Source organism: Alosa sapidissima, chromosome 16, assembly GCF_018492685.1.
Source record: "Alosa sapidissima isolate fAloSap1 chromosome 16, fAloSap1.pri, whole genome shotgun sequence".
Classification (NCBI taxonomy): domain Eukaryota; kingdom Metazoa; phylum Chordata; class Actinopteri; order Clupeiformes; family Clupeidae; genus Alosa; species Alosa sapidissima.
The window spans coordinates 31,196,686-31,222,616 of record NC_055972.1 but is presented as its reverse complement, the minus strand read 5'-3'; the positions used below and the strand labels follow the sequence as shown (position 1 = coordinate 31,222,616).

General features: G+C 41.8%; 1 protein-coding gene across 1 annotated transcript in view; it reads right to left on the bottom strand.

Annotated features, from left to right (window-relative positions):
* Positions 1-1,646: 1,646 nt before the first annotated feature.
* The window catches only part of pygb (phosphorylase, glycogen; brain), a 37,590-nt gene continuing 13,305 nt past the window's right edge, over positions 1,647-25,931 (bottom strand). Inside the window, exons 2-20 of the mRNA XM_042065218.1 lie at positions 15,107-15,208; positions 14,342-14,420; positions 14,005-14,108; positions 13,706-13,837; positions 12,746-12,857; positions 11,822-11,904; positions 9,627-9,770; positions 9,268-9,360; positions 7,842-7,988; positions 7,521-7,684; positions 7,246-7,360; positions 7,024-7,125; positions 6,762-6,909; positions 6,374-6,432; positions 6,124-6,265; positions 3,665-3,872; positions 3,238-3,372; positions 2,980-3,046; positions 1,647-2,665 (exon numbers count right to left, since the gene is read on the bottom strand). Of these exons, the coding sequence (XP_041921152.1) occupies positions 2,501-2,665; positions 2,980-3,046; positions 3,238-3,372; positions 3,665-3,872; positions 6,124-6,265; positions 6,374-6,432; positions 6,762-6,909; positions 7,024-7,125; positions 7,246-7,360; positions 7,521-7,684; positions 7,842-7,988; positions 9,268-9,360; positions 9,627-9,770; positions 11,822-11,904; positions 12,746-12,857; positions 13,706-13,837; positions 14,005-14,108; positions 14,342-14,420; positions 15,107-15,208 (2,301 nt within the window). The 3' untranslated portion in view covers positions 1,647-2,500. The remainder of the gene's footprint in view (positions 2,666-2,979; positions 3,047-3,237; positions 3,373-3,664; positions 3,873-6,123; positions 6,266-6,373; positions 6,433-6,761; positions 6,910-7,023; positions 7,126-7,245; positions 7,361-7,520; positions 7,685-7,841; positions 7,989-9,267; positions 9,361-9,626; positions 9,771-11,821; positions 11,905-12,745; positions 12,858-13,705; positions 13,838-14,004; positions 14,109-14,341; positions 14,421-15,106; positions 15,209-25,931) is intronic.

Below are 25,931 nucleotides of genomic sequence, written 5' to 3'. Positions count from 1 at the left end.
CATTAACAGAAATGTGTAAACGCCTTACATAAACTCCTGAGTTGTATGTACAGTTTTTAAGTCTACAGTTAATTTCTATTTTTTTTTTTTTTTTGAGGGGGGGCAGCCATAGAGCTGCGAGCAGTGGACAGCATTGAGACGCCACCTACAAGTACTTTTGTACATTTCACATTGCACACAAATATGAATTTATTTTCTTCATCTAGGCTGGTGGATAGCATTGATTGTTTTTTTTTTGTTGATTTTATGATGGGGCTCCAGGTTGCTACAGACCAGACTGTTTATACTAACTTGTTGCATTCCCGACCACGATGTTCAGATAAGCGCAGTGTTGCGTAAGAAGGAATGAGTTCATCACCAATTGACAATCAATTTGAGGCTAATGTTTGAATCTATTGTTACAAACTGAAAAGCAGTGAGTCAGAAAACAATACTGAAATCGTTTGAGTATTTATCGTATATAGATTTGTGAACACAGAACTTCTGATTTACATGGTGGACAGATGAAACTACACATTTTTCTTCAGCCGATAATGATCATTGAAGTGAAGATGGTAGAACTCTAACAGCAATACTTAGCCACTGACTACTCTGGGTCTCCTATGTCTGATTTTGTGTGTTGTTAACAAGACTGAATTCTGAGCCTACAACAATTAACACCCACTATTTTTAAAGGCGGTCATGTTTTTTAAATGTTCTGAAACTGCCCTGTTATTTTAAGAGTAACTCGATCTTATTTTTTGCTAATATATCAGAGTGGTTTACAAATCATTTTTAAGCTGCTAAACCTTACTGGATAGACATGAAAATTATGTACAGTACAGTATGTATGTTTTTAAATAATAAAGGACTTGGGGAAAATGTATACTGTCTGGTCTTGCTCTAATATATTTGAACTTAAACAACCCCCAGTTGAGTGAAGCTCTTGAAGGTTTTGGGTTTAGTTATCACCAGGATATCTTCAGGCTGGACTTCATCTAAACCAAAGATTCTAGAGGGCTCTGCATGAAGAACCACCATCTCATATGTAGGGTTGGGTGTCGTTCAAATTTGACCAATTCTGATTCCGGTTCCTATAGATTCCTCATTTTGATTCCAAAATGTAAAATTGTTTAGATAAAATATAAATATATACTTTATTCCAGGAGTAGTCTATGCTGTAAACCATAACTGAACATTCAAAAAGAGAATTTAATATGAAGGGGCTATTATGATGATGCATGAATAGGCAGAACCAAATTAATTTGTCCAGATACAGTTTTCGGCTCTCGATGTGGCTTATCTGTCCCAGTTCTTTCCTATCAATTCTTACCTTTCAGTTCCAACCCTACTCATATAGCCAAGCCATCTTCCTTTGTCAGCCAAACCCACTCATTACAGGACTGGCAAGACAGACTGTTAAGAGCTGTTCGAGTAGAGAACCTGATTTGTCTGTTGATGCGGGTCTTTGAGCTGGTTGAACTGGTCAACTGTTACCTCTGAGCACATTTATTTTAAGTATGCAGTCACTGAGTAAAGAAGGGCTGGGTCTAAGTCAGAATATACACAGACAAGGGTGTGTGTGTAATGGTGTGTGCACAGGTTTGATCTGTACTGGTAAAATGTCCAGAAAAACACCAGGAGTTTTATTAAACAAAAACAAGCAGTAATTTTTAAGTGTTTATTTAAGTATCAGTTAAATCTGACCTTAATATATCAAAATGATTTCATACAGTATTTGTTCAGGGACACAGCCTTAAAGACTTTGTACATTCAATTTAGAGACATGTATGCATCTGTAAATGTAGCTTTGGGGTTTACCTGATCATTATAGATCATGCACAGCACAAATACAACAAAAGTTGTAAAAGTTGAACATGAAGCTGATGTTTTGGATTTTGTTTTTTCCCCCCAGTAATTCCTAGAAATGCCTTACATTGTTGAGCTGCCCCAAACATTGTTATTTCCATATGTGTTTAAGATAGTACACTCTAACAACTAAGAACACACTATCCTGATGCATCACACGACATGCCTAGAAACTGGACTCTAGGTTTCCTAATTCACGGTGTGACTAAATGGTTAAGAAATCCAACTGACATCCATACAGAAACATTATACTGTACTTCTCACTATTGTTTGATTTACTGTATTGCTTTTTGCACTTTTGAATAATTTCTTTAACATTCACATTCACACCAAGGACAATATGACAACTTGTGTCATTTCATATTGATCCCAAATGTATAGCTTGTACAATTGCACAATACGTCTGGCCTGACGAGTGATATACAAAAGATTGAGGCACGGCAGCCACCCACAGCCTAAGGGCACAGGGTGGATTTAAGGGGCATTACCTTTAAAAGTGAAAGAACAAAAGGTTAGATACAATAAGGCAACTTTTTTCAAACAGGCTTGTTGCATCTGTTAATGACATCCCCTCGACGCGCTGGGTTGACGCGGTAACTGACGGAGTGATGAAAGAAGTCAGCGAGGAAGAGGATAGTGTAGGGATTGCGGCTCAGGCATCTCCGCTGATGCGCGGCTCATTCGGAGGAGGGATCTTGACGTTGGACGGCTCCACGCCCCATATCTCCCTGGCGTACTCAGAGATGGTGCGGTCACTGGAGAACTTGCCAGAGGCCGCAATGTTCCTGATGACCACCTTGGTCCATTCTTTTGGGTTCTGCAAAACATTTCAGGAAGACGGATATTTTACAATGCTGCATTTACTTGTTACAATTGACAAAACAGGCCCATAATATTGAGTAAGTGAGTAATGGAGCCTATTAAACCAGTTACTTTAGGAAGGGATTTCAGGAAGACTATTGCTTTATATTATTTCACATAACGTACACAGGATGATGGACCAACTTCAACTGTTTTTTTTTTTGTAAAATGGAAATGCTACTAAATTAGGTTACCAGGCTGCTTGCCCTGGGTCTTCACAGCAAGACACAGACCTTTCACATTGCATTGCCATGTCGACCTGTGACATACCTTGTAAAGTTCATTCACTTTTTCCTGACAAGCAATGTATGCCTCGTAATCAGCAAACACTTTGAATCTGGAAATAACATAAAAATGTAAAAAATAAAAATCAATCAAACTTCACTGACATAAACATTTTATTTTTCATCCATAGGATATCTCACCTCACTATGTTGCCATTTACAATAAGTTACCATACAGGTTGAATTACTAGACTGTAACATGTAAACAATTAATTGCAGGGACGCATTGATCATCTGCTCATACCTGTCGTGATTCATCAGCATGTTGACCACGTCCTTGAAGAGCTCAGGCTCTTTGGGACTGAACAATCCACTGCGGATCTGATCAATTGCCTGTTGCAGCTCTGGGAGTCGATCGTAGTATTCTTTAGCGTTATATCTGCACAGGTAATTTTAGACACGATTACTAATACAGGACAGTCGGGCAGCACTTGCATAAGAGGTCAGTATATTGAAAAAGTGTTCAATACATTTTCCATTACAATAAGTATTGTTTTCTGCACGGATATCATCATGGATTCTGCTCCTAGTGATACAGTATGTACAACCTCTGCAGTAATCCTCTGAACAATCTTTGATTAACTTTATTCAATATTGAATATTTTTGAAACTAAACTCGCTAGTGTATAATGCTGAAGGAAACTACTGATGTGGTCACTCCCTAGACTCACCCCTTCCGATCCATGGCGTCCACGTCCTCCACCCTCATGCCAAAGATGAAGAGGTTGTCCTCGCCTGCCTCCTCGGCCATCTCCACGTTGGCTCCGTCCATGGTGCCGATGGTGAGGGCGCCATTTAACATGAACTTCATGTTGCCCGTCCCAGAGGCCTCGGTGCCCGCTGTGGAGATCTGCTCCGAGAGGTCAGCTGCTGGGATCACTGAAAATGAGAATGAAAGGCAGGCCAGAGAAAGAGAAAGACAGAGAGAGACAGAAAGAGACTGTTATTTAAAACCGAAATAAATTGAGTAGAGCATTTTTCTATAACAGTGAGGTTCCCCAATGGTTAGGTCTGCTTAGATACAGTACCCTCCAGAATTATTACCACCTCATGCTAAAGTTGACTAAAATCTGGTATAAAAAAATAATCTGTTGGTGATTTATTGTAATCTCACAATGAAAACAAATAGGAAAAATCCAACCTTGAAGGGAAGCAAATTTGTTTTGAGAAGAAGGAAAATATCATAAAGAAATAAATATTTTTAACAAAAACACGTTGCTCACAATTATTGGAACCCCTGCTTATAATACCTTCTTAAGCCTCCCTTTGCCAATAAAATAGCTTGTAATATATTCACCTATGACACCCCATAGAGTTGGAGAATACAAAGCAAGAGAATTAAGATTGTTTGTCTTTACAAAATCTCCCCAGATCGTCCAGTTTCCTAGGTCCACACATTCTCCTCTTTGACACACCCCACTGTTTTTCTATGGAGTTTAAGTCCTGGGACTGAGATGGCAATGGCCGAAGCTTGATTTTGTGTTCAGTAAACCATATTTGTTTTGATCTGGGCGTTTGTTGTGGTTCATTGACCTGATGAATGATCCAATCATGACCAACGTTTAGTATCTTGGCAGAGATTGACAGATTTACTTTGAAAATGTTAAGGTTTTTCTTCCCAAGGCCTTCATCTATGTAGGCAAAACACACCTAAAGTGTTCATAGCCGAAGAGCGCAATTTTCATTTCATCTGACAATAGACCACACCTCGCAGACAAAGTCACTGTACAATTCAGTAACTCCTGCTGTTTATATTGGTAATTAAATGACTGGACAGGCATTTACCTACCATGCCCTCCAAATAAGCTATTAGCAGTGAGGTCACTTTTGAAGATTGTTTGTAACTCTCCAATAGTGGTCCTTATGGAATTTTTTGCTTATCTTACCATCCTCCATACTGTAAGTGGGGGCGAGATTAACTATGGGTCCAAGCATGTTTTATACATTTCCAGTTGATTAGAACCTTTTAATTATTGTTTTAACTGTAAATATAGGCATTTTCAACAAAGTACCTAGTTTTTATAGACATTCGCTGACTTACAAATGTCAACACACTTTCTTTTTATTTAAATTTAGTGTATTCTCTCATCTTTCTGATGTTGAAAAATGACAAGAGGATTTAGCTTCCGTGTCACTTTATTTTCATACCTGTGAAAAACAAAGTAATGAACTACCTCTGAAAGTTCACAGACACTGATTAACTTAACGAAGTTGAAATTAGATAGGGAAATGCTTCTGTTAGGTTTTGTATAAGATTTTCTAGGGGTGCCAATAATTGTGAGCAACGTGTTTTCGTTAAACATATTTATTTCTTTATGAGATTTTCTTTTTTCTCAGACTAAATTGTCTTCCCTTCAAGGGTAGATTTTTCCTTGTTGTTTTTATTGTGAGAGTACAATGAATCAAAAGATTATTTTTTATTCCTATTTTTAGTCAACATTACCAAAGGTGCCAATAATTCTGGAGGGTACTGTATTAAACATAAAACTAGCCTGGGAATACCCATACGAACCTTTGGCAAAATTAGGATTTGCTCTGCAATTGCGTCTGACCTATAGGCCATTGAAGCCCATTTCCAATGTCCCCAAAAACAGGGCACGCAAGCACAATTGCTTATCCATCATGGACCTGTATTTCTTTGGAATTGAGTAAACAACTGCATTTAAAACCTTCATTTACAAGATTGCTGTACTTCTGAAACGATTTGGTAAGAGTTTAATGCACCAATTTAAGTTTAATTTCACTGCTAATTTCACTGTTATGCCCCTGCTGGAAGTCGTAAATCAACCAACAGTTAACCTTTTCCAGACCCACTCCCAATCTCAATTCAGAAGGTCTGCGTGTTAACCAGGCTAACACAAAATCCCCTCTTTACCTCAACCATCCCCACACCTACCCTGACAAACTGCTCAAAGCCTGTAACACTTAGCTTGTAGGACGTATGCACCACTATAATGTGTGTTTTCACTAAACTCCTAAAGAGACACCAGAGGAGGAAAAATAGTTATTATATATGCTGGAGTTGTTGAAGTGAAAACGCCAGATGGAAGACATTTCCATACGTCTCATGAATAGCCAATCTGCACCTGAATGCACTTGTAACAGCTTGAGGTCTGCCTTCAACACTCACCTTTCTCTGCCAGCGAAACCCTGTAGTTCTCCAGGAAGATCACCTTCAGCCGGTCTCCCACCACTGGGTCATTATTCACCACCTGCCCCACTGAAGTGATGAGCTTAATGATCAGCTTGGCCATGTGGTATCCGGGGGCAGCCTAGGACAAGACAGAGGGTACAGAATGGAGAGTTGGAGCACACAGTTGCTACTTCAAGAATTAAATGTCAAATGGAGGCATTGTTATGCTGACAAAGCACAAGTGTACCTTTCCTCCAATCATGATTGTTCTTGGGACAAAGACCTTCTTTGGATCTTTTTTAATGCCTACACACAAAAAAGAAACAAATGTGAAGATATCTTCCAAGGAAATTAGGATTCCCTATGTTACCCGTAGAGACATCACTGAGAAGACACAACACAGTTCTTAAGCCCGCAGGCAGAGGGCAGCAAATACCCACTGACTACATGCTTGACGGATTCTTTCTGCCGTCATGTTATGGTCTTATTTTATGCTTGGGCAGTTTTCTCCCAAATGACTTTGAACAGGAAGTCACACAAAAACGCTGAAATGCTCAACCCCTGAGGCTGAATTATAACACTGAATATAAAGGAGAAGTGGTGCGTCCAACATGGTTATGGTTAACTGCACTTACGGTTGTAGAAAGTGATGATGTGCAGGCAGTTGAGGAGCTGCCTCTTGTACTCATGAATTCTCTTGACCTGGATGTCAAAGATGGACTCTGGATTGATCTTCACGTGGTACTCATTCTCCAGATACACTGCAAATTTCTGCTTGTTTTCCTGCATGGGACAAAAACAGAGCAAGGCAAGATGACATTTTTTTTTTAAGTGATTTAAGTAATTAAGCGTTTGAAACTGTAAATTCAGTCATGGGAGACAGGACAGGGCTGGCACCTGTTTAACATTAGCCAAGTTACGGATGAAAGCCTCGTCGTCAATGAAGTCCAGCAGGTTCCTGAGCTGAAAAAGGTCAGTCGTGAAGTCTTCTCCAATTTTCTGTGTGAGAAAAAATAAAAAATCATAAAATCAATTTTAGAATACAGGTAAAACTGCTGTAATTATTTCCTGCTGTGATACTATACAGATGCAACACCCATGAAGGTCTATCTGGCCTACCTCAGTGATGAGGTCGGCAAGACCAGGGTTACACAGCAACAGCCAACGGCGAGGAGTGATTCCATTGGTTTTGTTCTGGAATTTCTCTGGTTCCATGCCATAAAAGTCCTTGAAGCTTCACACACACACACACACACACACAAAACATGTCAGATAAAAAGATCATTCAGGTCTTACACATTCAAACTGAAAAGGTGAAAAGCTGATGTGTCAGGAAAGTGCCCAGTTGCCCATACAGGGCTCATGTCAAAGTGCTCAAGCTGTCCTGTACTCACACAGTGCTCTTGACGATGTCTGAGTGGATTTGAGCTACTCCATTGACCGCATGGGAGCCCACTACACACAGATGAGCCATGTTGATCCTCTTGGGCTCTCCTTCCTCAATCAGGGACATCCTTCGCAAGCGGTCCATGTCTCCTGGGAACTGCTCTTTGATTTTCTGTCAAAATAAACAGTGCAACCCATGCAAAATTTGGTCACTATTTTCCATTAACATGACATAATTTACCCCCTAGTCATTTCAGCCACTCAGTAGTCGCATTTGTTATCACTGGAGACTAATGTGACGCATTGTTTTAGCCATGTCCCAAACTTACATCCAGGTGGCGCTGGTTGATCTCGTAGATGATCTGGAGATGCCTAGGCAGGAGGAGTTCAAACATGGTGACAGGCCATCGCTCCAGAGCCTCTGGGAGAACAGTATGGTTTGTGTAGGCACATGTCTTGGTGGTTATCTCCCACGCCTAGACATGTGGACAAAAAAAGGGAGCACTGCGGTTACTGACAGTTAAAAGAATGTCTATTCCAGTGGTTCTCAACCTTTTTTGAGCAAACGCCCCCCTGACCTTACTTTGATCCTCTGGCAACCCCCCCCCCAACACACACACACACAATAAAATATAAAAAAAACTACACCCCCGGGTAGGCTATAGGCCACTCACGCTCATGCTATATTGCTTAAATAAAAAACAAGCCCATTTCTGTGCTGTTTTGGTTTCTTCTGGAATTATAAGAAAATGTCCCTATGAGCCTATTTTATTATTAAGCAGATTTAGCCCACTGTTAGAAGCAATAGGAGACTAGGAGAGGTTGGGTAAAAAAAAAACTACCACATCAGCATTGGTTGTAATGATTTTTTTCTTTAAATCAATAGGAACATTAAATGTAGGCAACAAGACGTGTCATTTTGTCATGGACAAAAATCAATCACAAAACAGATTCCGCGCGTGAGGCCTGTTTAGGCCTATATATATTTCGTATTTGATTAGCAACGGTCTTTTCGTGGACACAGAGCTCAGAGCAGCTGCAGAACAACAGCGAGCGGGGCTGGGGGACGTGAGTCCGGACGTGTGCAGGCCCAAACTGCACTGTATGACCACTGAGCATAGATAAACAGTAAAATGTAGCTGGGACGGTAGAGGGGTTTGAAACCCATGAATGAAAAAATAGCCTATTTATTTCAGGTAGCCTATTTTTGCACCAAAAATATGTGAAAACCATGAAAGTTTAAAATGTAAAAAAAAAAAAAAAAAAAAAAAAACGCCCCCGTTGAGAAACCCTAGTCTATTCCATGAGTAAGTATTAGATCAATGTTTTATTTAGAATCAACCTGTAATACAAATACACCTTTTGTTTTGAGTTTTGAGTCTTTTGTTTTAATTAACAAATGGTCATAGTCAGGGCAGATTTTCTGATTAAACAATAACTCCATTATTGTGGTGGATAGATGACAGGCTTATCCATACCATCAACTAAAAACCTCATTTCTGCACCACAATGACAAAGCAAAAATGTCTACTCTTAAAGACCACATACTGGTCTATTGTTAGCTGGTATGTAGGAACTTTGTCACTTAGGGTTTAAGAATCTGTGCTAAAAAGAGCTGCTCTGCTTTTTGTCATGGTATTTCTTTTAAATTATTTTGTGCACCCAATATTAACATTAATATAAGCCTCACATGTATCACAACAACGTGATCTCTAGCTCTACTCAAACACGTTTGTAAAAAGCACTCAAAATTACCTTGTCCCAGTCAAGCTTCTCCACGTCCACCAGAATGCGCATGAGTTCTGGAATTGCGAGGGCTGGGTGGGTGTCATTTAGCTGGATGGCCACCTGAGGAAGCAGAGAGGATCATGACACTGACACAGAAGGCTTACTTCAACTGTAACAGGGAATGGCTAGGATTCCCAGACAACAAAGAAAATACTACTATGAACATGACTCATAGGAATATAAAAAACTACATACTACATAATAGACTACAAGACAGCTACAGGTATAAGACTACACACAGTCCTGGTACATCCTTTTCTATAACACTGCCAGAAGATTTAGATATTGAGAGATACCAAGGTTTGGTGGAGATAACCAATCCTCACCTTGTCAGGGAAAGTCTCGAAAGACGTCCTGACTGGGTCTCTGCAGCCAAACTTGGAGGACTTGAAGCGTCTGATAATGTCCTGCAGTGTGGCGGCCACCACAAAATACTCCTGCTTTAGACGCAGCTCCTTCCCCTCAAAGAACTACAACACACAAAACATAACATTAGGAGCCGTGGCCTACTGGTTAGCGCTTCGGACTTGTGACTTCGACCAGTAGGCACGGCTGAAGTGCCCTTGAGCAAGGCACCTAACCCCTCACAGCTTCCCGAGCGCCGCTGTTGTTGCAGGCAGCTCACTGTGCCGGGATTAGTGTGTGCTTCACCTCACTGTGGGCCAGATGTACAGTACGTACATTTGCGAACGTAGCGTTATCAGCGCCATGGACACACCGCAGATTGCGAGCGCTGTCAGACCCAAATTTCCGTCGTATTTATCAATCGTTCAATCCTTAGTGTAAACTGCGCCTTTCTCTGCCCTTCTCCGCCCATAAACGCAATTTACGAACGTCCACAACTGAACGGCAGCGCCTACAAGCGCAGTTGAATGAAGTTAACTGATGACAACATTAAAAAGAATCAAACGTTTAGCGTTCATGAAATAATACCATACATGATAAGATGTCAACAAGCAGGGAGATAATGAAGATCAGTAGTTCTACTCAAACTACTTGTGCACGCAGGCTATGGAAGATTGGTAAAATCTAGCAAGTTAGAAAGTTTAAGGGAATGACGTGAAAGTGAAAGTAAGACATGCGAAAGGCCAACGAAAGTTAAGGTTGCTTTTGGTAGTACACATACTTTCACCACAAAAACTGGTGTTCTAAATAGCGATTCTGTTGTCTTTGAAAGGTTCTCTTATTGACGCATTGAACTGCAACTTGGATTAACACTGCTTTTACAAGGCGGAAGTATTTAGGCGCAGAATAGACGTGCGCTTTCAGGAGCAGTCTTTGTACATACCGCAGAATACATAACTAGGCGCTCTTTACTCTTCCCCTCCCATCTTTTTACGCTAAACTCCCACTTTCCCCTGGATCCTCCCATGAATGCATATGCATGACATGACAATCGCAATCTGCCACTTTCAGCTCCCGCGACAGGCAGTTTGCGCTTTTACATCATTGCGGCCTGTTTGTACATACCTCGCAATGATTTTACACACACATTGCGAAACAATTACGCCTGAAATGGGCGCAAAAACGTTAGTACATCTGGCCCTGTGTGTTCACTGTGTGCTGAGTGTGTTTCACGAATTCACGGATTGGGATAAATGCAGAGACTAAATTTCCCTCACGGGATCAAAAGAGTATATATAATGGCAACCACAAAACTGACTGTCAAACCGTGTGAGAAAATCTCTTCCATAGGCTACATATCAAGAGATCCAAACAGCACACTAAGAGCCAAGCCACTGAGCATTTCCCTATGTGATGTCGTAGTTACAAGCTTCTTTGACAAGGTGTATGGACACAAATAAACACATTCATTCTAAACTCAATAATGGCACTAAGGCACCATTCACTCAGCTTAATCTGATTTTAGAACATAAGTACAATAACAAAGACAAGAATCCCTGTTCCAAGACCTGTGTATATTTAAAAAATCCTTTTTCTGAATTCCATTCACACCACCCTAGTACATTCAGCAAATATATGTGGTGCTGGCTTGATGCTGACCTAAAATAACATCCCCTCTGCCCTCTCCCATTACCACTGCACATTATAACAGAATTATTTAACAGCCTGATAAACAATTTGGCAATGCTGCTGCACACCCGAGCTACCCTCATAACAATGCATGATGGTTAATTTTAGCACATGCTTTTAATATCCATCAACACAGCTGACTGGTTCTACTAAAACATTCATGTCTAATGGGAGACAGCTCACTTAATTGAGTCTCTTGGGGAAAACAGTATTTGCAATGTGTTTCTAGTGCTGCATATGCAAATAGATATTGAATCGGTGGTCACTGGCTACAGCACATAGTGCACAGCAGAAGTGACACATCCTTATTTGGCCATTACTGTAGAAAAGGCCCCACCCCCAACCCCACACCCCCTTCTCAAAGCTCAACTTACAAGCTTAACACACGCATAAACTCTTCCTGTGCGCCACACAAACTCACCAATCCTCTGACAATAAACCATGATGACAGTCATTATGTAACAACAGAAGTGCGTAGTAGACTTACATTGTCATTGGGGTACAAAACCCTGGAGATGTTTTCTGCAAGGTTCCTGTCCAGTACTGCCTGAATATAATCCCCAACATTGACTGTCAAAAAAAAGCAATAACAATTAAAACAGTTATGCATAATGATTATTGGTCAAACTACCGCTGTAACCACTGCATCTAAATCTTCCCATTACATTTGAAGTTGAACTTGTGACACTTGTGAGGAACCATAGACATGTGTGTCTGTAATCAGAAACCACAAACATCCTTGCGTGTACGTGTGTCTGTGCACGCACATGTGGGAGACTGTATGCAACACAAAGTGTAAGGCAGCATACCCTGTTGTGCGCATCAGCTTTTCAAAACACGCTCTCACTAGCTAGCCTGTGTAGTGTATCTATGGGGACCATGGCCTGGAGCCACCTCCGCTCTGTAAGCCAGGGGGGTGGGGGTATTGTGCTGACACACTGGCATTGCTTGGTATTTCACACGCACACACACACACTCTAAAGTAGCCATCACCCCAGATTTCTCTTCCATATATAAACACATCCATATGGTTTCTGAATCACCTAGCTTGACTCATATTACACATCATTTCAGTGTGTTCGTCAAAAAATTGTGGTCAAATTATCTGGAAAATATTTCAGCTTTACTTTTCGGACTGAACCATTCACTCAGATTGACTAGAGAAATTGCTACTGGAGAAGATGAGGTCAATGACTCTCCAAAGATAGCCAGCCACAACAACAGTATGTGCTATTATCAGCTGTGCTTGGTCTCTGACAGGTTCCAGGAATGTGACTGGTGCATCGTGTGGGTTTGCTAGACTGTGGAGCTGAACATGGCAGGCAGAGAGAGAGAGAGAGAGAGAGAGAGAGAGAGAGAGAGAGAGAGAGAGAGAGAGAGCGCAAGAGAGAGAGAGAGAGAAGAAGCCTACACTCTTTCAGGTTGAAGTCGTTGGGTGCTTTGGCTGACCACAGCCTCATGGTGTTGACCGTGTTGTTCTTGTATCCGGGTACAGGAGTGTCGTAGGGCATGGCCAGAACAACCTGGAATGTGATGAGTGCAGCGACACAAAGTATTAGAGGCATTAATAGACAACAGCTGTTTAAGCACTACACATAGGCAACAGCCAAAACCGGCATAGTAGTTCAGTAGTGTCCTAGTGCACTGGGTCAAATTCAACTGCTCATATTCATTCATTAGCTCATGATCACTATAAGCATATAATCTACACACTGGGACCTAATTTAAAAGATGGACAAAGTGCAAAGTCTAAAGTCTAACTAAAGCTAATATAAGGCAAAATCTATTTGCTAATTTAATCCCACGAGCAAGATCTAAAGCACAGATATTGGTACAACTTAATGTTCCCACATGCCACACAATAGCTTTAGTTTAGTCTAACACTTTGCCTATCATTGAAATTAGGAACCTCTGTCTACATCCTCTTTGGAAAAGTCTGTAAAAGTCATTTACTTTCTTTTTTTATGTTTTATATACACTATATGGACAAACATATTGGGACACTTGACCATTAGCTTCTACCTATAGGAACGTTTATAACATCTCATTCTAAATCTATAGGCATTTTTGCCCATTCATCCAGAAGAGCATTTGTGTGGTCAGACACTGATGTTGGATGAGAAGACCTGGCTCACAAACTCCATTAGTTCATCCCAAAGGTGTTTGATGGGGTTGAGGTCAGGACTTTGCGCAGGCCCGTCACACCACACTCACCCAACCATGTCTTTAAGAACCTTGATTTGTGCACCCTATGACAGAATGACGCTCAAATTCACTGACCTCTTCAGAACACCCTTTTCTTTCAAATACAAATCTGAGAGTCTGAGTAAAGCCAGTCATGAGTAAAGATTTGTCTTGTGGTCAGACTCACCTGAGTGTTGATCCACTTGGCACCCTCTGCAGTGTGCTCCACATGGCCATAGAAATGCACAGGTAGCATGTATTCAGGCCGTGCCTTCTCCCAAGGGTTACCATAGCGCAGCCAATCATCAGCCTCCTCCACCTGAATGACGGGACATAAATACTTAATGGCAAGGTAGCTCAAATGACCAGAATTTTAATTTATTTAGTCAAATTGCAGTTACCTTTTCCAGTAAAAGTGTTAATTTTTAGACAAGTACTCTGAAAATTCAAGAAGCTGGTAGAATCTGTAGTTTCCCCATATCTCACCTGCCAGCCACTGGTAAGCTTCTGATTGAAGATGCCAAACTCGTAGCGGATCCCATAACCATAGGCAGCCAGACCCAAGGTGGCCATGGAGTCCAGAAAGCAAGCTGCAGATCAGATGTTTGATCACATCTATAACTGTTCTATGGAAGCCCTTAGCTTGAGTGTGGGATTAAAGCCATACCGAAATAGCAAGCAAGTATGTATTTGTGGCAAAAGAGCACAAAAACAGATTGAGCAAGATGGATGCATATTGGGAATAATCACTTACCCAAATAACTATACATATTATTTGAAATACATATACAAACTAATAGTATTGTTTGTCATTATCCCTTACCTGCAAGACGCCCTAGTCCTCCGTTGCCTAACCCAGCATCTTCCTCTATATCTTCAAGTTCTTCCAGATCCAAACCAAGCTGGTCAAGACAAATGCAATGCATTTTTGAACCCGGATATGATTTTCTGTCTTTCTAAATATATAAGGCCTCTCTCTCTCTCTCTCTCTCTCTCTCTCTGTGTGTGTGTGTGGTAGTGGTAGTGCTGAGGTGTAGTATACTATACACTTCATTGTGTCTGGGTTTGATGGAATAAGGAAACTAAGATGCAAAAGCATGAAAGACACAACTGAGATGTAGATCAGGAGCTGGGAACTGCACTACAGCTAAAGAATATTCAACAGCCGATTTGCTGCTACCAATATATTCAAATATCCATATACCGGTAATTATTATGCTCATATACATCAATACAAGAGAGTTTATATTCAACAAATTGTAGTTTGTTCATTAAACATTGGGTAAGTATTGGATGCAGTAGGTCGAGCAAAGTGAGTCTAAAAAGGCGGCAACTTGAAGAAACATAAACCCTATTATCAAAGCCTCGACAAACGATCTTAAATGAGATGATTTTTTCCCCTCTTTTTATAAATGTATGATTTCAAACTGCATTCAAACTGCAGAATGAATTCTGACTGAACCTGACTTAAGGCTTCAGTTATGTAAGGTTCATCATAAGAACCTTTCATCATGTAAGGTTCATCATTAGAACCTTACATGAACCTGTGCAACATGAATGGACCTGCAACTGCTGCAATTATCTTTACCTGGTATATTGCTTCATCACATGCGTTCTGGAGGCCAAGGTTTATCATGGTGTTCTGAAGGGTCCGACCCATATAAAACTCCAAAGACAGGTAGTGGATTCGCTGCAAATTGCAAGAAAATACATCAGGGTGTATATTGTATTTTGAATTGTTAAACAGAAATCTTTTTACAGAGTAAGTGTGTTTAAAAAAAAAAATACTAGATGATATTTTGCAGAAATCAGAAATTGACTTCAGAGGACTTTTAAATCTTGAACCTGAAGGTTTAGATTTCCTAATGCCTGTGCAATATGCATTTAAGTCACTAAACCCAACCAGGAAATTCAGCACAGGGGCTGCAATGGAGTGGAGTTCCTGGAGTCTACAGTTTTGGCTCTAGACCAGCACCTTGATTGCACTGCAGCAGGATATATATCTGGCCTGTGGCTCCTCTACTTCTCGGTCATTGAGAGACAGCAACAACATACAGCCAGTACATTGGATTAAAAGTACCAATTTAACACCAGGTGCTCCTGGTTAATCTGACACATCATTCCTAGTTTGTACCCAGAGCGGTAGAAAAACAGAGTGGCGACACTCCCATAGACTTTCATAGGAAACAATGGCGGCGCTTTTACCAGGCTACTTCCGCGCTATGCTGAGCTCAAAAGTTCCTAACTTTGACATTCACGGCTTTTGCCCCATTCACTTCCATTGCTTTCTGCCTGATATTGTCAGTGTTAAGTAGACGAAGGTACGACGTTTTTTTAATTGGCATATGCATTTCCTATACCAACTGCACTATACTGGTATTGTTCTTTGAGGTTTGCTTGTTTAACTGATAAATGTTGTGATGTGGTGAGAGGCTAGCTTAAAGATAATGTTCCTATGTCAATAATGAATTTCAGACAAAGCACATTTGGTTAGCCTATTATAGTAGGGCAACTTTAGATGATAGGTTGGTTGTCAACAGGTTTTTATAATGCTATATTTTTCAAACTTAATTGCGTTAGCTTATACGTTAGCTAGTCAGCTCATTCACATACATCGTGTTAACGTTACACATGCTATGAGGGGGAACACGAACTTTATCTTGATAAAATACATTTCATTCAGCATGGTAAACTCATGGTATTCAGATGTGCTAGTTATCAATGGGTTTGTCAGTAAACGCTTTTCAGGTGGAAAATGGAGCAAATGAATCTGGTTATTGACTTTAAACCTGATAGATTAGCTTGCTAGATGGCGAGTTTTATGGCTAGAACTGAACCGTGGCCTGAACATGACATGAAGTAGGCTAGTGTCCACGACTCGTGAACAAGGGGATTTCAGTTATGCATTTCAGGGGAAGCCGTAGGAGCAAAACCTAGACTATTATAAGTTACTGTTGTTGTTACTGGTGCGTGGCTCTTGTGTCCCTTGCCAGCCCAGTCCTGTGCCACTATCACTGTTCCAAATGGGACAGTGGCACAAGCGGTAGGCTAGTGTGGCACGTGCGTGGTCGTGGGACAGTGTAGCCTACAGTAGCAGTACAGTTTGCTCCAACTGATGATCGATTTCAGTTCATTTAGTTTTCAGTAATTTTACATTTCGTGTTGGTGTTCTTGGTGTAATAATTTCGATTGCTTTGTCTGCCAAGTAATTTGTCAAATACATAGCGAAGTTTGCATGGAAGAGACTACGAGGGCATTGCCTTTCACTGGGTCAGTGATCTTTGTCAGTAGGACAAATGTCTTTTTTTGGATAATAGCTAGGATGCAATTCATGAACTTCTGGCACTTCTGGATAAGTTTTTTATTTTTGGCAGGGTGTTAGGTATAGGCCTACGGTTTTCAAAAATCCATGGATACAAGTTGGGGTGGCCCCCCTAGTGGCAGTTAAAATCCAAAATGGCACCCGCCGAAAAGAGAAAAGGTTATATCTCGGCTTCCTCTAGTCTTAAATTGTTGTATAATGTATTTTCTCTACTTTGTTAGATACAAGGAATCCAATTTTGATATGTTCTTCTTATTTTAAGTCAATTTCCATGTAGTATCATAGTCATATTTAGCGCATAAACTATATCTCTGAAAAAGTCACATTGAAAACTCCGGTCCCTAGACCCATATTTTTACCTCCAAGGTACAGTATGCTTTTCTTTGTTGATTGGACAGGTCACCATCACTATAATGTCAAAAATCACATGTTGTGACCAAAAGGACCATTGTTGAGGCCTTAAATAAACACAACTTCCGAACTATGCCACAGTGAAAAGTTATATTTGGCTTTTCACCATGTTAAGGATCAATATTACATTTTAGTAGCCTAGAAATCTAGACGCAACCTAGCGGCTAGTCTAGCAACTCTCCGTTGGCTTGTGAGCTCGAATTAAACTTCTATCAGGCCAGTTAACCCTTAAAGGTGTGGAGTTTAACATTCTAAGTTCCGCAACAATTGAAGGTTCTAAAATTCTATGTTGAATTCAGTGAACCCAGATATTTTTCAGAACGTTCATTTCTCAACATTCCCGTCACACCGGTGTGACGGTACTCCTTTAAGGGTTAAATCGTGTATAGAGTCGTTAGGCCGGCTTAACATAATGATTGATGGCAGAGTTGCAACGGTTTGGCTTGAATTCCCTGCTACTTGAAAACAAAGAAGATGTTGCTGTTGGTGAACAGTGTAACACGAGTTAAGCTTTTTTTTAAGTTGGCAAAAGTTTGAACTAGCCAACTAGCTCCGCTGGTGGGCGAACGCATGGGACTCATAACGCTGTCCTATTGCGTGCAGAGGGAATTTGAAAGACAACCGATTATACCGCCCCTCGGACTGAGCACTGCGAACGGTGAGTGCCCAGATCCTACATTTTAATGTGGGTCTGGCTCGTTAGGCTAACATTTTAGTCAAATAACACAAAAAACAATTCATACTTAAACATCATGTATTATTCAAAGATTTTTGGTTTCACTCTTCATCATTACAGTCTCTCACACTTGCACAATGTGGTACAGCAAAGTCCAGCTCAGTGGCACTTACAGTTGCCCATACAGGCAACCACACAGCCACAGTTGAGGAGTGAGCATCCCTTGCTGGCATCTTCCAGATCTGTCCAATGTGGCACCCAGACTTTGGTTCTGTCATTCCATTCCCATGTGACTCCCGGTGACTTCTGGGTAAGCTGTCTACGCATTCCATGCTTTTTTTTTTGCCAATTCCATACATTGCAGATACAACGTCACATCAGTTCCAGAAGTTAGGCCTCTCAGAGCTGTGGATTGGATTTGGATCAGGGAAGGCATATAAAGATATTCCAATCCACCACATCTCAGAAATGCTGGGACCTCAAAAAAGCCAAGCACTGCCCCTCTTCCATGCGTTCACACAGACACCCTCATTCTGATCACCAAGACCCAACCAGCCATACACTGGAATCAGTGCACATGCAAGTTCTCAAATGCTGGACTGTACTCATGTATAGTAAGAACTGCGTTGTCGAGTCAGTCAATGAAACCTGGAAGCTTCTTTTCACTCTGTCTGGGTGCCATATTGGACCGATCTGGAAGATGCCAGCAAGGGATGCTCACTCCTCCTCAACTGTGGCTGTGTGGTTGCCTGTATGGGCAACTGTAAGTGCCACCGAGCTGGACTTTGGTGTACCAAATTGTGCAAGTGTGAGGGAGGCTGTACTAATAATAATGAAGAGTGAAACCAAACATTTTTGCTTAAACATCATGTATTTATTCAAAGTCCTTTTAGGCAAGTCCCTCCACTCGGCGGCCATATTGCAATGCTTTTTGGACACTCATCGGGCATCCATTTCGGCAGAAATGCGCGTGCGCAAGGCTTCACGACACCAATCTTGCTCCAGCGGTGAGATCACAACACATGATTGGCACGATGTCTTCACAACACACCACATTATTGGCTCAATGTATTCGCAACACAGCACATGACTGGCTCAATGTATTCACATGTCAACATTTTGCCGCGGAAGGGGTGTGATTTGCGTAGACAACAGCCATATTGCCGTTATAAACTAAGCTCATGCATTTCTATGGAGGATTGTTTGAGTGGTGTGTCTCCTCATTAGAAAGTCTCTGGTTTAAGTATAAATTGTTTTTTTGTGTTATTTGACTAAAATATAATATTGATCCTTAACATGGTGAAAAGCCTAATATCCTGTAACTTTTCACTGTGGCATAGTTCTGAATTTGTGTTTATTTAAGGCCTCAACAATGGTCCTTTTGGTCACAACATGTGATTTGACACTATAGTGATAGTGACCTGTCCAATCAACAAAGAAAAGCATACCTTTGAGGTAAAATATGGGTCTAGGGGCCTGAGTAATATTTCAATGTGACTTTTTCAGAGATATTAACAGTTTATGAGCTAAATATGACTATGATACTAGATTTAACATGGAAATGGACTTTGTGAGATTGAGGCTTGCCCACCCCTCTCTCATATCAGGATGACCGCAAGAAAAACGACTAGGCAACTCAAGACTAAAGTGAAGCGGGTGCGAGTTTTATTTACAGTGCAGTAGCAGTGATTAACAAAAGAGAAAACAAAAACTGAGAATAAACGGAAAACAAAACCGGCCTCAATCAGGCAACACAAATATAACTACAACAAAAGCTTTCTCTCCCCCCAAATGAAAACCCCTGCCCTTTTGAAGGGCTCACAATCTACCCGAGAGCAGTGATTGGACAGACAATAAACCAATCAGAAAATGGCATTACAAAAACCTTTAAAAACACACATTTGGAAGTACATACAAATTACCACAATATCCCCAGAAAATAGCTTTTAAAAAGTAGAAAACATACATCCCACATTAACTCAGTATACTGTATGCATGAAATAAAGCTACAAAACAATTACTCACATATTACGTCACCATGACAACCAAAGTTTGCGCCACTGAACCGGACAGTGGTTAAGAACATTGGTTCCACAAGGGCTCCGGTTTCCCCACGGACCATTCCGATGGAACACCCATTGGCAGCGGTGAGTGAGAAATGTTTGTTTGTAGTGCAGTGAACTATTGTGTTGCGAGTGGAATATGGGACGAGACAACTGGTACCTGCGTTGCTCGCAACGATGGTAAGTACATGTTTTAACTGAGAAATGTGTCCGTTTGTGACGTGTGCATTTTCGCGATAGCCGCGCTAAAAGGAAAGTTTGAATAAGGTGTGTAGGAGATTCTAACAGGTGTCTGGGTCTATGTGTGTGTGCGGGAGTGTGCTGGCGTGTCAATGGGAGTGTCTGTGTGTGTCGGGAGGTGTGTGTGAGTGTAGAAAGGATGTGTCGCTGGCGTTTTGGTGAAAAATGTCACTACCACACATCTTCATTTTTCACAGACTTAAAATAAGAAGAACATATCAAAATTGGATTCCTTGTATCAAACAAAGTACAGAAAATACGTTATACAACAATTTAAGAAAGGAAGCTGAGATATAACCTTTTCTCTTTTCGGCGGGGGCCATTTTGTTTTTTATGGATAACTGCCACTAGGGGGGCCACCCCAACTTGTATCCATGAATTTTTGAAAACCTTAGGCCTATACCTAACACCCTGCCAAAAATCAAAAACTTATCCAGAAGTGCCCAATCTTCATTATTTTTCACATATTCCTTCCCAGCTATAACTGAAAAGTGTAGTCAGGTTCATGGGGCATAGATCACTCTGAAAGTTATTCCCAACAAAATCATTCTTCATGTTATTGTTATAGTTTTTGTGTGGAGGTGTGGCACCCCCAACCAGCCTTGCAAATGGCTGTGTATGGGTAGGCTATGTAAAACTCTTGCTGGCCTCTTGCTGGAGATGGCCTCTTTTAGGTTTCTGCTAATTACTTAATGTGTTGTCCCAAGTAGGGATCCACCAATTATCGATTATTAGGGCCGATATTTAGCATTTTTATAATAATTGGTATCGGTCATTTTTTCCACCGATAAGCCGATATTGAAATGGATAAAGAATGAAACGCGCTACTTTGTCTGTAAAGCGTCTCTCACTCCCTGCATTTGCTACTCTGTGGTCAAGAGCATTGTCCCGCCCACTACACCGTCTGATTTGTTAGTTAGCACGAATGCAGCCAATCAGGATCGAAGACTGAACACAGACAAAGTTTAGGATTCTCACTGAGGCAGACTTGGCTTCAGCTGTAGCCTACGGAGGTAAGGAAGGTAGCCTACATTGCTGAAGTTGCAATGAATCGCAGTCATCTACACTGAAGTTACAAAAACACCACTTTGTAAGCTATTGTCTCTTTGATCCGGATCAATAAGTAAAGCACCCACTTCCTCCATTTAGCGAATTCCCGATTGATGCACGTTACTGATGCTGTTTACTAGTTAGCCTACAAACTCGGGTGCTGCGTGTCGGGAGTTCTCTGCCTCCGCCTCGTTCGTTAATTGTGAATAACGGGACACCACGGCGGACATAGTACAGACAAGTCCTAAATTATGCGATAGCGAACGGCTCCTTTTTGAAACGGACTGTCAGAAAAGACAACATGCACCCAGGGCCAGCCGTAATTTAATCCGACCTGAACTAAATCGCGTCCTGAGCTTTAGGCTCTCAAAAGTGTAGCTTGTAGCCTACACATGGACACAAATTGCATACTTAAATAGCTTAAGAACTATTTTGTTAAACTATTCAACCGTAACACTTGCCATCACGCATGCACCTCTTCCTCTCCCTCTCTCGTGCACTCACACACACGATGGCAAAGCATCCTCTTTGTGACAGGTCCCTTAACAAGCACATATCCATTGTGTAGACCTAGTCTATGAAAATAATTGCTATCACTTAGCTCTTGGATTAACATGATACACAGGATTTACACTTGCAAGTGATGCAAGTTGATAGACAATTGTGTATCAAAAGAAGAAAGAAAAGTTTGCATAATTAAATGCTTTTTTGCAGCATATCGCCTTTACTACCTACCCCCCTTTTTTGACAACTGACATATCGATTTTACATATCGGTTATTGGCCTCCTGTTTTGGTAATAATTGATATCGGTATCGGCCCTGAAAAAACCATATCGGTCGATCCCTAGTCCCAAGAATACACTGAGTGTTACCTGCTCTGTTCTCTCCCTCCATAATCACTGTGCCTGTTCTGCTTATCCAGGACCAAGGATGCAGGACAAGAAGTGTGTGTGATATATGACTGGAATGGTCAGATAAGATAATTTTTTATGTTTGAGGTCCACACGATGGGGCCCTTACACAAAGGGAGGTGTGTTAATCCAGCATCTTCCACACCTCCCATAACACTCCTGACTCCAGCCAAATCTCCTGCATCCTCCTTACCATGTCCCTCATAGTTGTACAGAGTATATGGAGAGCTACCCATCCCTTCCACATTGTGTCTTTTGTGTAGTTCACACACAATTGTTGTTCAAACTTTGGAAGCTGAAATCTTTTTATTTTTTGGAAATGAGTGTCAGACCTCCTTTTTATGTTAGTGTCACCATACCTTCCTCCCAGTCTTTTTTGCATTTGTTCCTGTTTTTTTAAACACGCATTAAAAACGTAATAAAAAAATCTATTGAAAACCTATGTATCAGTCATCCTTTTCATGCTGTAGTCTCACCAGCCGGCTGAAATTATTTTTAAGTATTTTATTGAAACAGTTGATTGCTTATTGAGTTACAGTGTTCTTGTGGGTGTCTTATCTTGCAGTATTGATCAAACTTTTCACATTTAAGTTGTTATTGATTGTTATTTAGCCTGTGTTTTGACATGTTTATGGCTTAGTCTTAATGTTACCAAGGCTGTGTGGTGGCCACCTTTATGCTATTTCTTTATTATAAGAACTGAACAGATTTAATGCATTGATCAAACTTTTAAAACTTAAGCTGTTAGTGATTGCTATTCATGTATTTATATATTTGATAGACGTTTATTGCTAATCTTACAATTCACTAGTTCGCCCTTCGATATGATTGCTTAAGCTAGACTAAATGTATGGGAGAAGTGCGTGTTTGGCAAGGTAGCTGTCCGTGGTCCTGGAGTGCCTGGAGCGGAGATCGCGATAGAGCGATGACCGCTTGCACCCCAAAAGATCACATAGAAAGGCCGCTACCGACTACATAAGTGCTCGCTGAGCGAGTCGTAAATCCGCTAGATTGAAGTGGATGTAAGACTGGTAGGCATCCAAGGACCAATGGCCCAGTATTTTAATTTGTTGCTCCGATAAGCCGTTGAGCGCGGCTGTTGTGGCAGCTCCTATCCTGAAGGAGTGTGCGGAGTAGCGGTCCGCGGGAAAACCAGATTTGACTAGAATGGTTTTTAAGAGTGTCTGGAACCTGTGGCAAGTGATGGGTAGCCCTTCATCTGACACGAAGAGCGGGCTAGTAGACGAAGCTTGAGCTGACCGATATGAGATGTAGTGAGATCGGTATTGGAAAGGCTGAAGATCTGAGGCAGAGTTAAATATGAATATGGAGTGTCCTTTTCGGAACTGGTCGGTTTTACTCTGTTTGATGGTAAATCGAATGGTGTCTTGGTCTAGCTGCTCTAGATCTGCGATGCACGGGTGGACATCGGGAATGAAGAGGGACGAAGGGCATGTAAACTCGCTACATCTCAGCAGCCCAAAAAAGGCCAGTAGAAACATAACGGAGATGGTGAAATCGGAATGCGGTGAAATGAGGTAATAGGGAGGCGGGAGTCTTGGGGGACTGGCTGTTGCCTACGGATACCTTTAATTAACAAGCCTATCCTGGTGTCGGAGAAGGAAGGGCATTCGGAGCCGTGGAGGAGTTTGAAGAAGAAATGAATGCCAGCTAGGTAGACTCTAATGGAAGAGACTCTGATCCCGAGTGAAGTGTGGGCGTAGGTGATAAATGATGCTATGGTGACTGCATCGAAACTGGGAAATGGTAATGAGTGCTTTGCGTGGAACTGTTTGAAGCAAGACCAAGCAGTCCAGTAGGACTGCATGGTCCTGGGTGCGAGGGCTTGAAGGGCTAGGTCGGCCGTGATGGGCTGAAGGTAGCTGAGGGGGTGGTTTATAGGAAGATGGTCTCCGAAAAGCTGGGGAGTGGAGTAGGGTACGGGTCCGCCTCTGGAGCCAAGCTTCTGAATCTCTGGAAATTAAGACGAGAGAGTCAATTTCATTGTGGCAACCGGGGACGTGCGCGGCTCTTATAATAAACTGGTAGCTGGCTGCTATCCAGATTAGACGCCTAATAAGAGGGGAAAGCGCAGGCGATTTTGAGCGCGAGTTATTAATGACGTGCACTACGGCTTCATTGTCGCTGTGGATTAGCACACTCTTGGAGGTCCACTCCTTCCCCCAGAGTAGGGCCGCAATGACTACGGGGTAGAGTTCGAACACGGATGACGATTCATTTTCGGTTGTTAGCTCTCTGAACTCTAGTGGCCACGGTGCTGCAAACCAGCGCCCTTTGAAAAAACCTCCGAAGCCTATTGAGGGGGCTGTGTCGGTGTACAACTGGAGGTCTTCTGGAGATGATTGGCAGTCGTCGTAGAACATGCACAGACCATTCCATTCGTCTAAAAACATCCTCCAGAGCTTGAGATCGGCCAGACACTGGGCATCTAGAGATACGACGTCTCCGAGAGATGGGGTTGCTGAGGCGCAGTTTAGGAGATGCGAGATGAAAGGGTGGCCCCTGGGAATGATTTGCATAGCGAAATTGAGGTGGCCTAGAAGGGAGAGAACTTCTTGTTTGGTGTGAGATGGTGATGTTATAAACTTGTTCAGCAGTAAAGAGATTGTCTTTTTTCTCTTTAGGGAGAGATGAAGAGAATTCTTCGGTATCTAAAATGATGAATTCGAGTCTGGATAAAGGACCGCACGTCTTCTCGACTGAGAGTGGGACTCCCAGTTTGTTGAATACGTCAACTAGCGTAGAAATGCCTAGGGCCGGTGGGTAGGAATGGGGGATAACTACGAGAAAGTCATCCAGAAGATGAACGAGAAATGGGAGCTTATAATTATTTTGGAGAATCCAGCACAGGGCTTCTGATAGCGTATCAAAAATTTTTGGGACTGCTGCGGGAGCCGAAGGTGAGGCGAACTGCGAAATAGTATCTTTTATGCCATTTGACTCCGAAGAGGTGCCAGAATTCAAGATTAATGGGCATGACTTTGAAAGCTGAGGTGATGTCCGCTTTAGCTAGCCAGCAACGTCTGCCTGACTTTTTAATCAGAGCGATAGCGTCGTCGACGGAGTGGTAGTGCAGCGAGAACTCTTCTAGTGGAATCAAACTGTTAATGCTGGGAGTGGTACTATTGTGCGGAGCTGAAAGGTCGATGATAAGTCTCTTTTTCCCTGAGTATTTGCGCGTAGCTACGCCTATGGGGTTGATCCTGTAGACTGGGAACGGAGGCTTGGTGAACGGACCGATCATAAAACCAGAATTGACCTCTTTGCTTAGGAGTGAGGTGACCACCTCTGGATCCTCGACAGCGGATAGAAGGTTTTTACAAACGAAAGACTCTGTAGGTCTTGCTAAAACACCTGGATGGAACCCGTGCGTCAACCCCGAAGTCAAATAGTCGCAAAATTCCCCATTTGGATTGGACTGAAGTTCTGAATGGAGAGCAGGAACAATGATTGGAGTAGAGAGGTACTTTTTAAACTTTTTATTTATGTTCTTGAGTGCGGAACAGACTGACTTGGCATGGGCGCCTGCACAGTAGCTGCAAACGTGGAGGTAACGGCAGGAGGATTGGTGGCACTGAGCAAAGTTAAATCTTCGGCAGATTTCTCGACCTTTCCAGGAATGCTCGTCTTCTTCCCTGGCTTCTCCTACCGTAGCATCGGGGATGCGGGGAACATAGGATGAGGATTTCGGGGCTGTGGAGCTGGTGCTGGGGAGTTG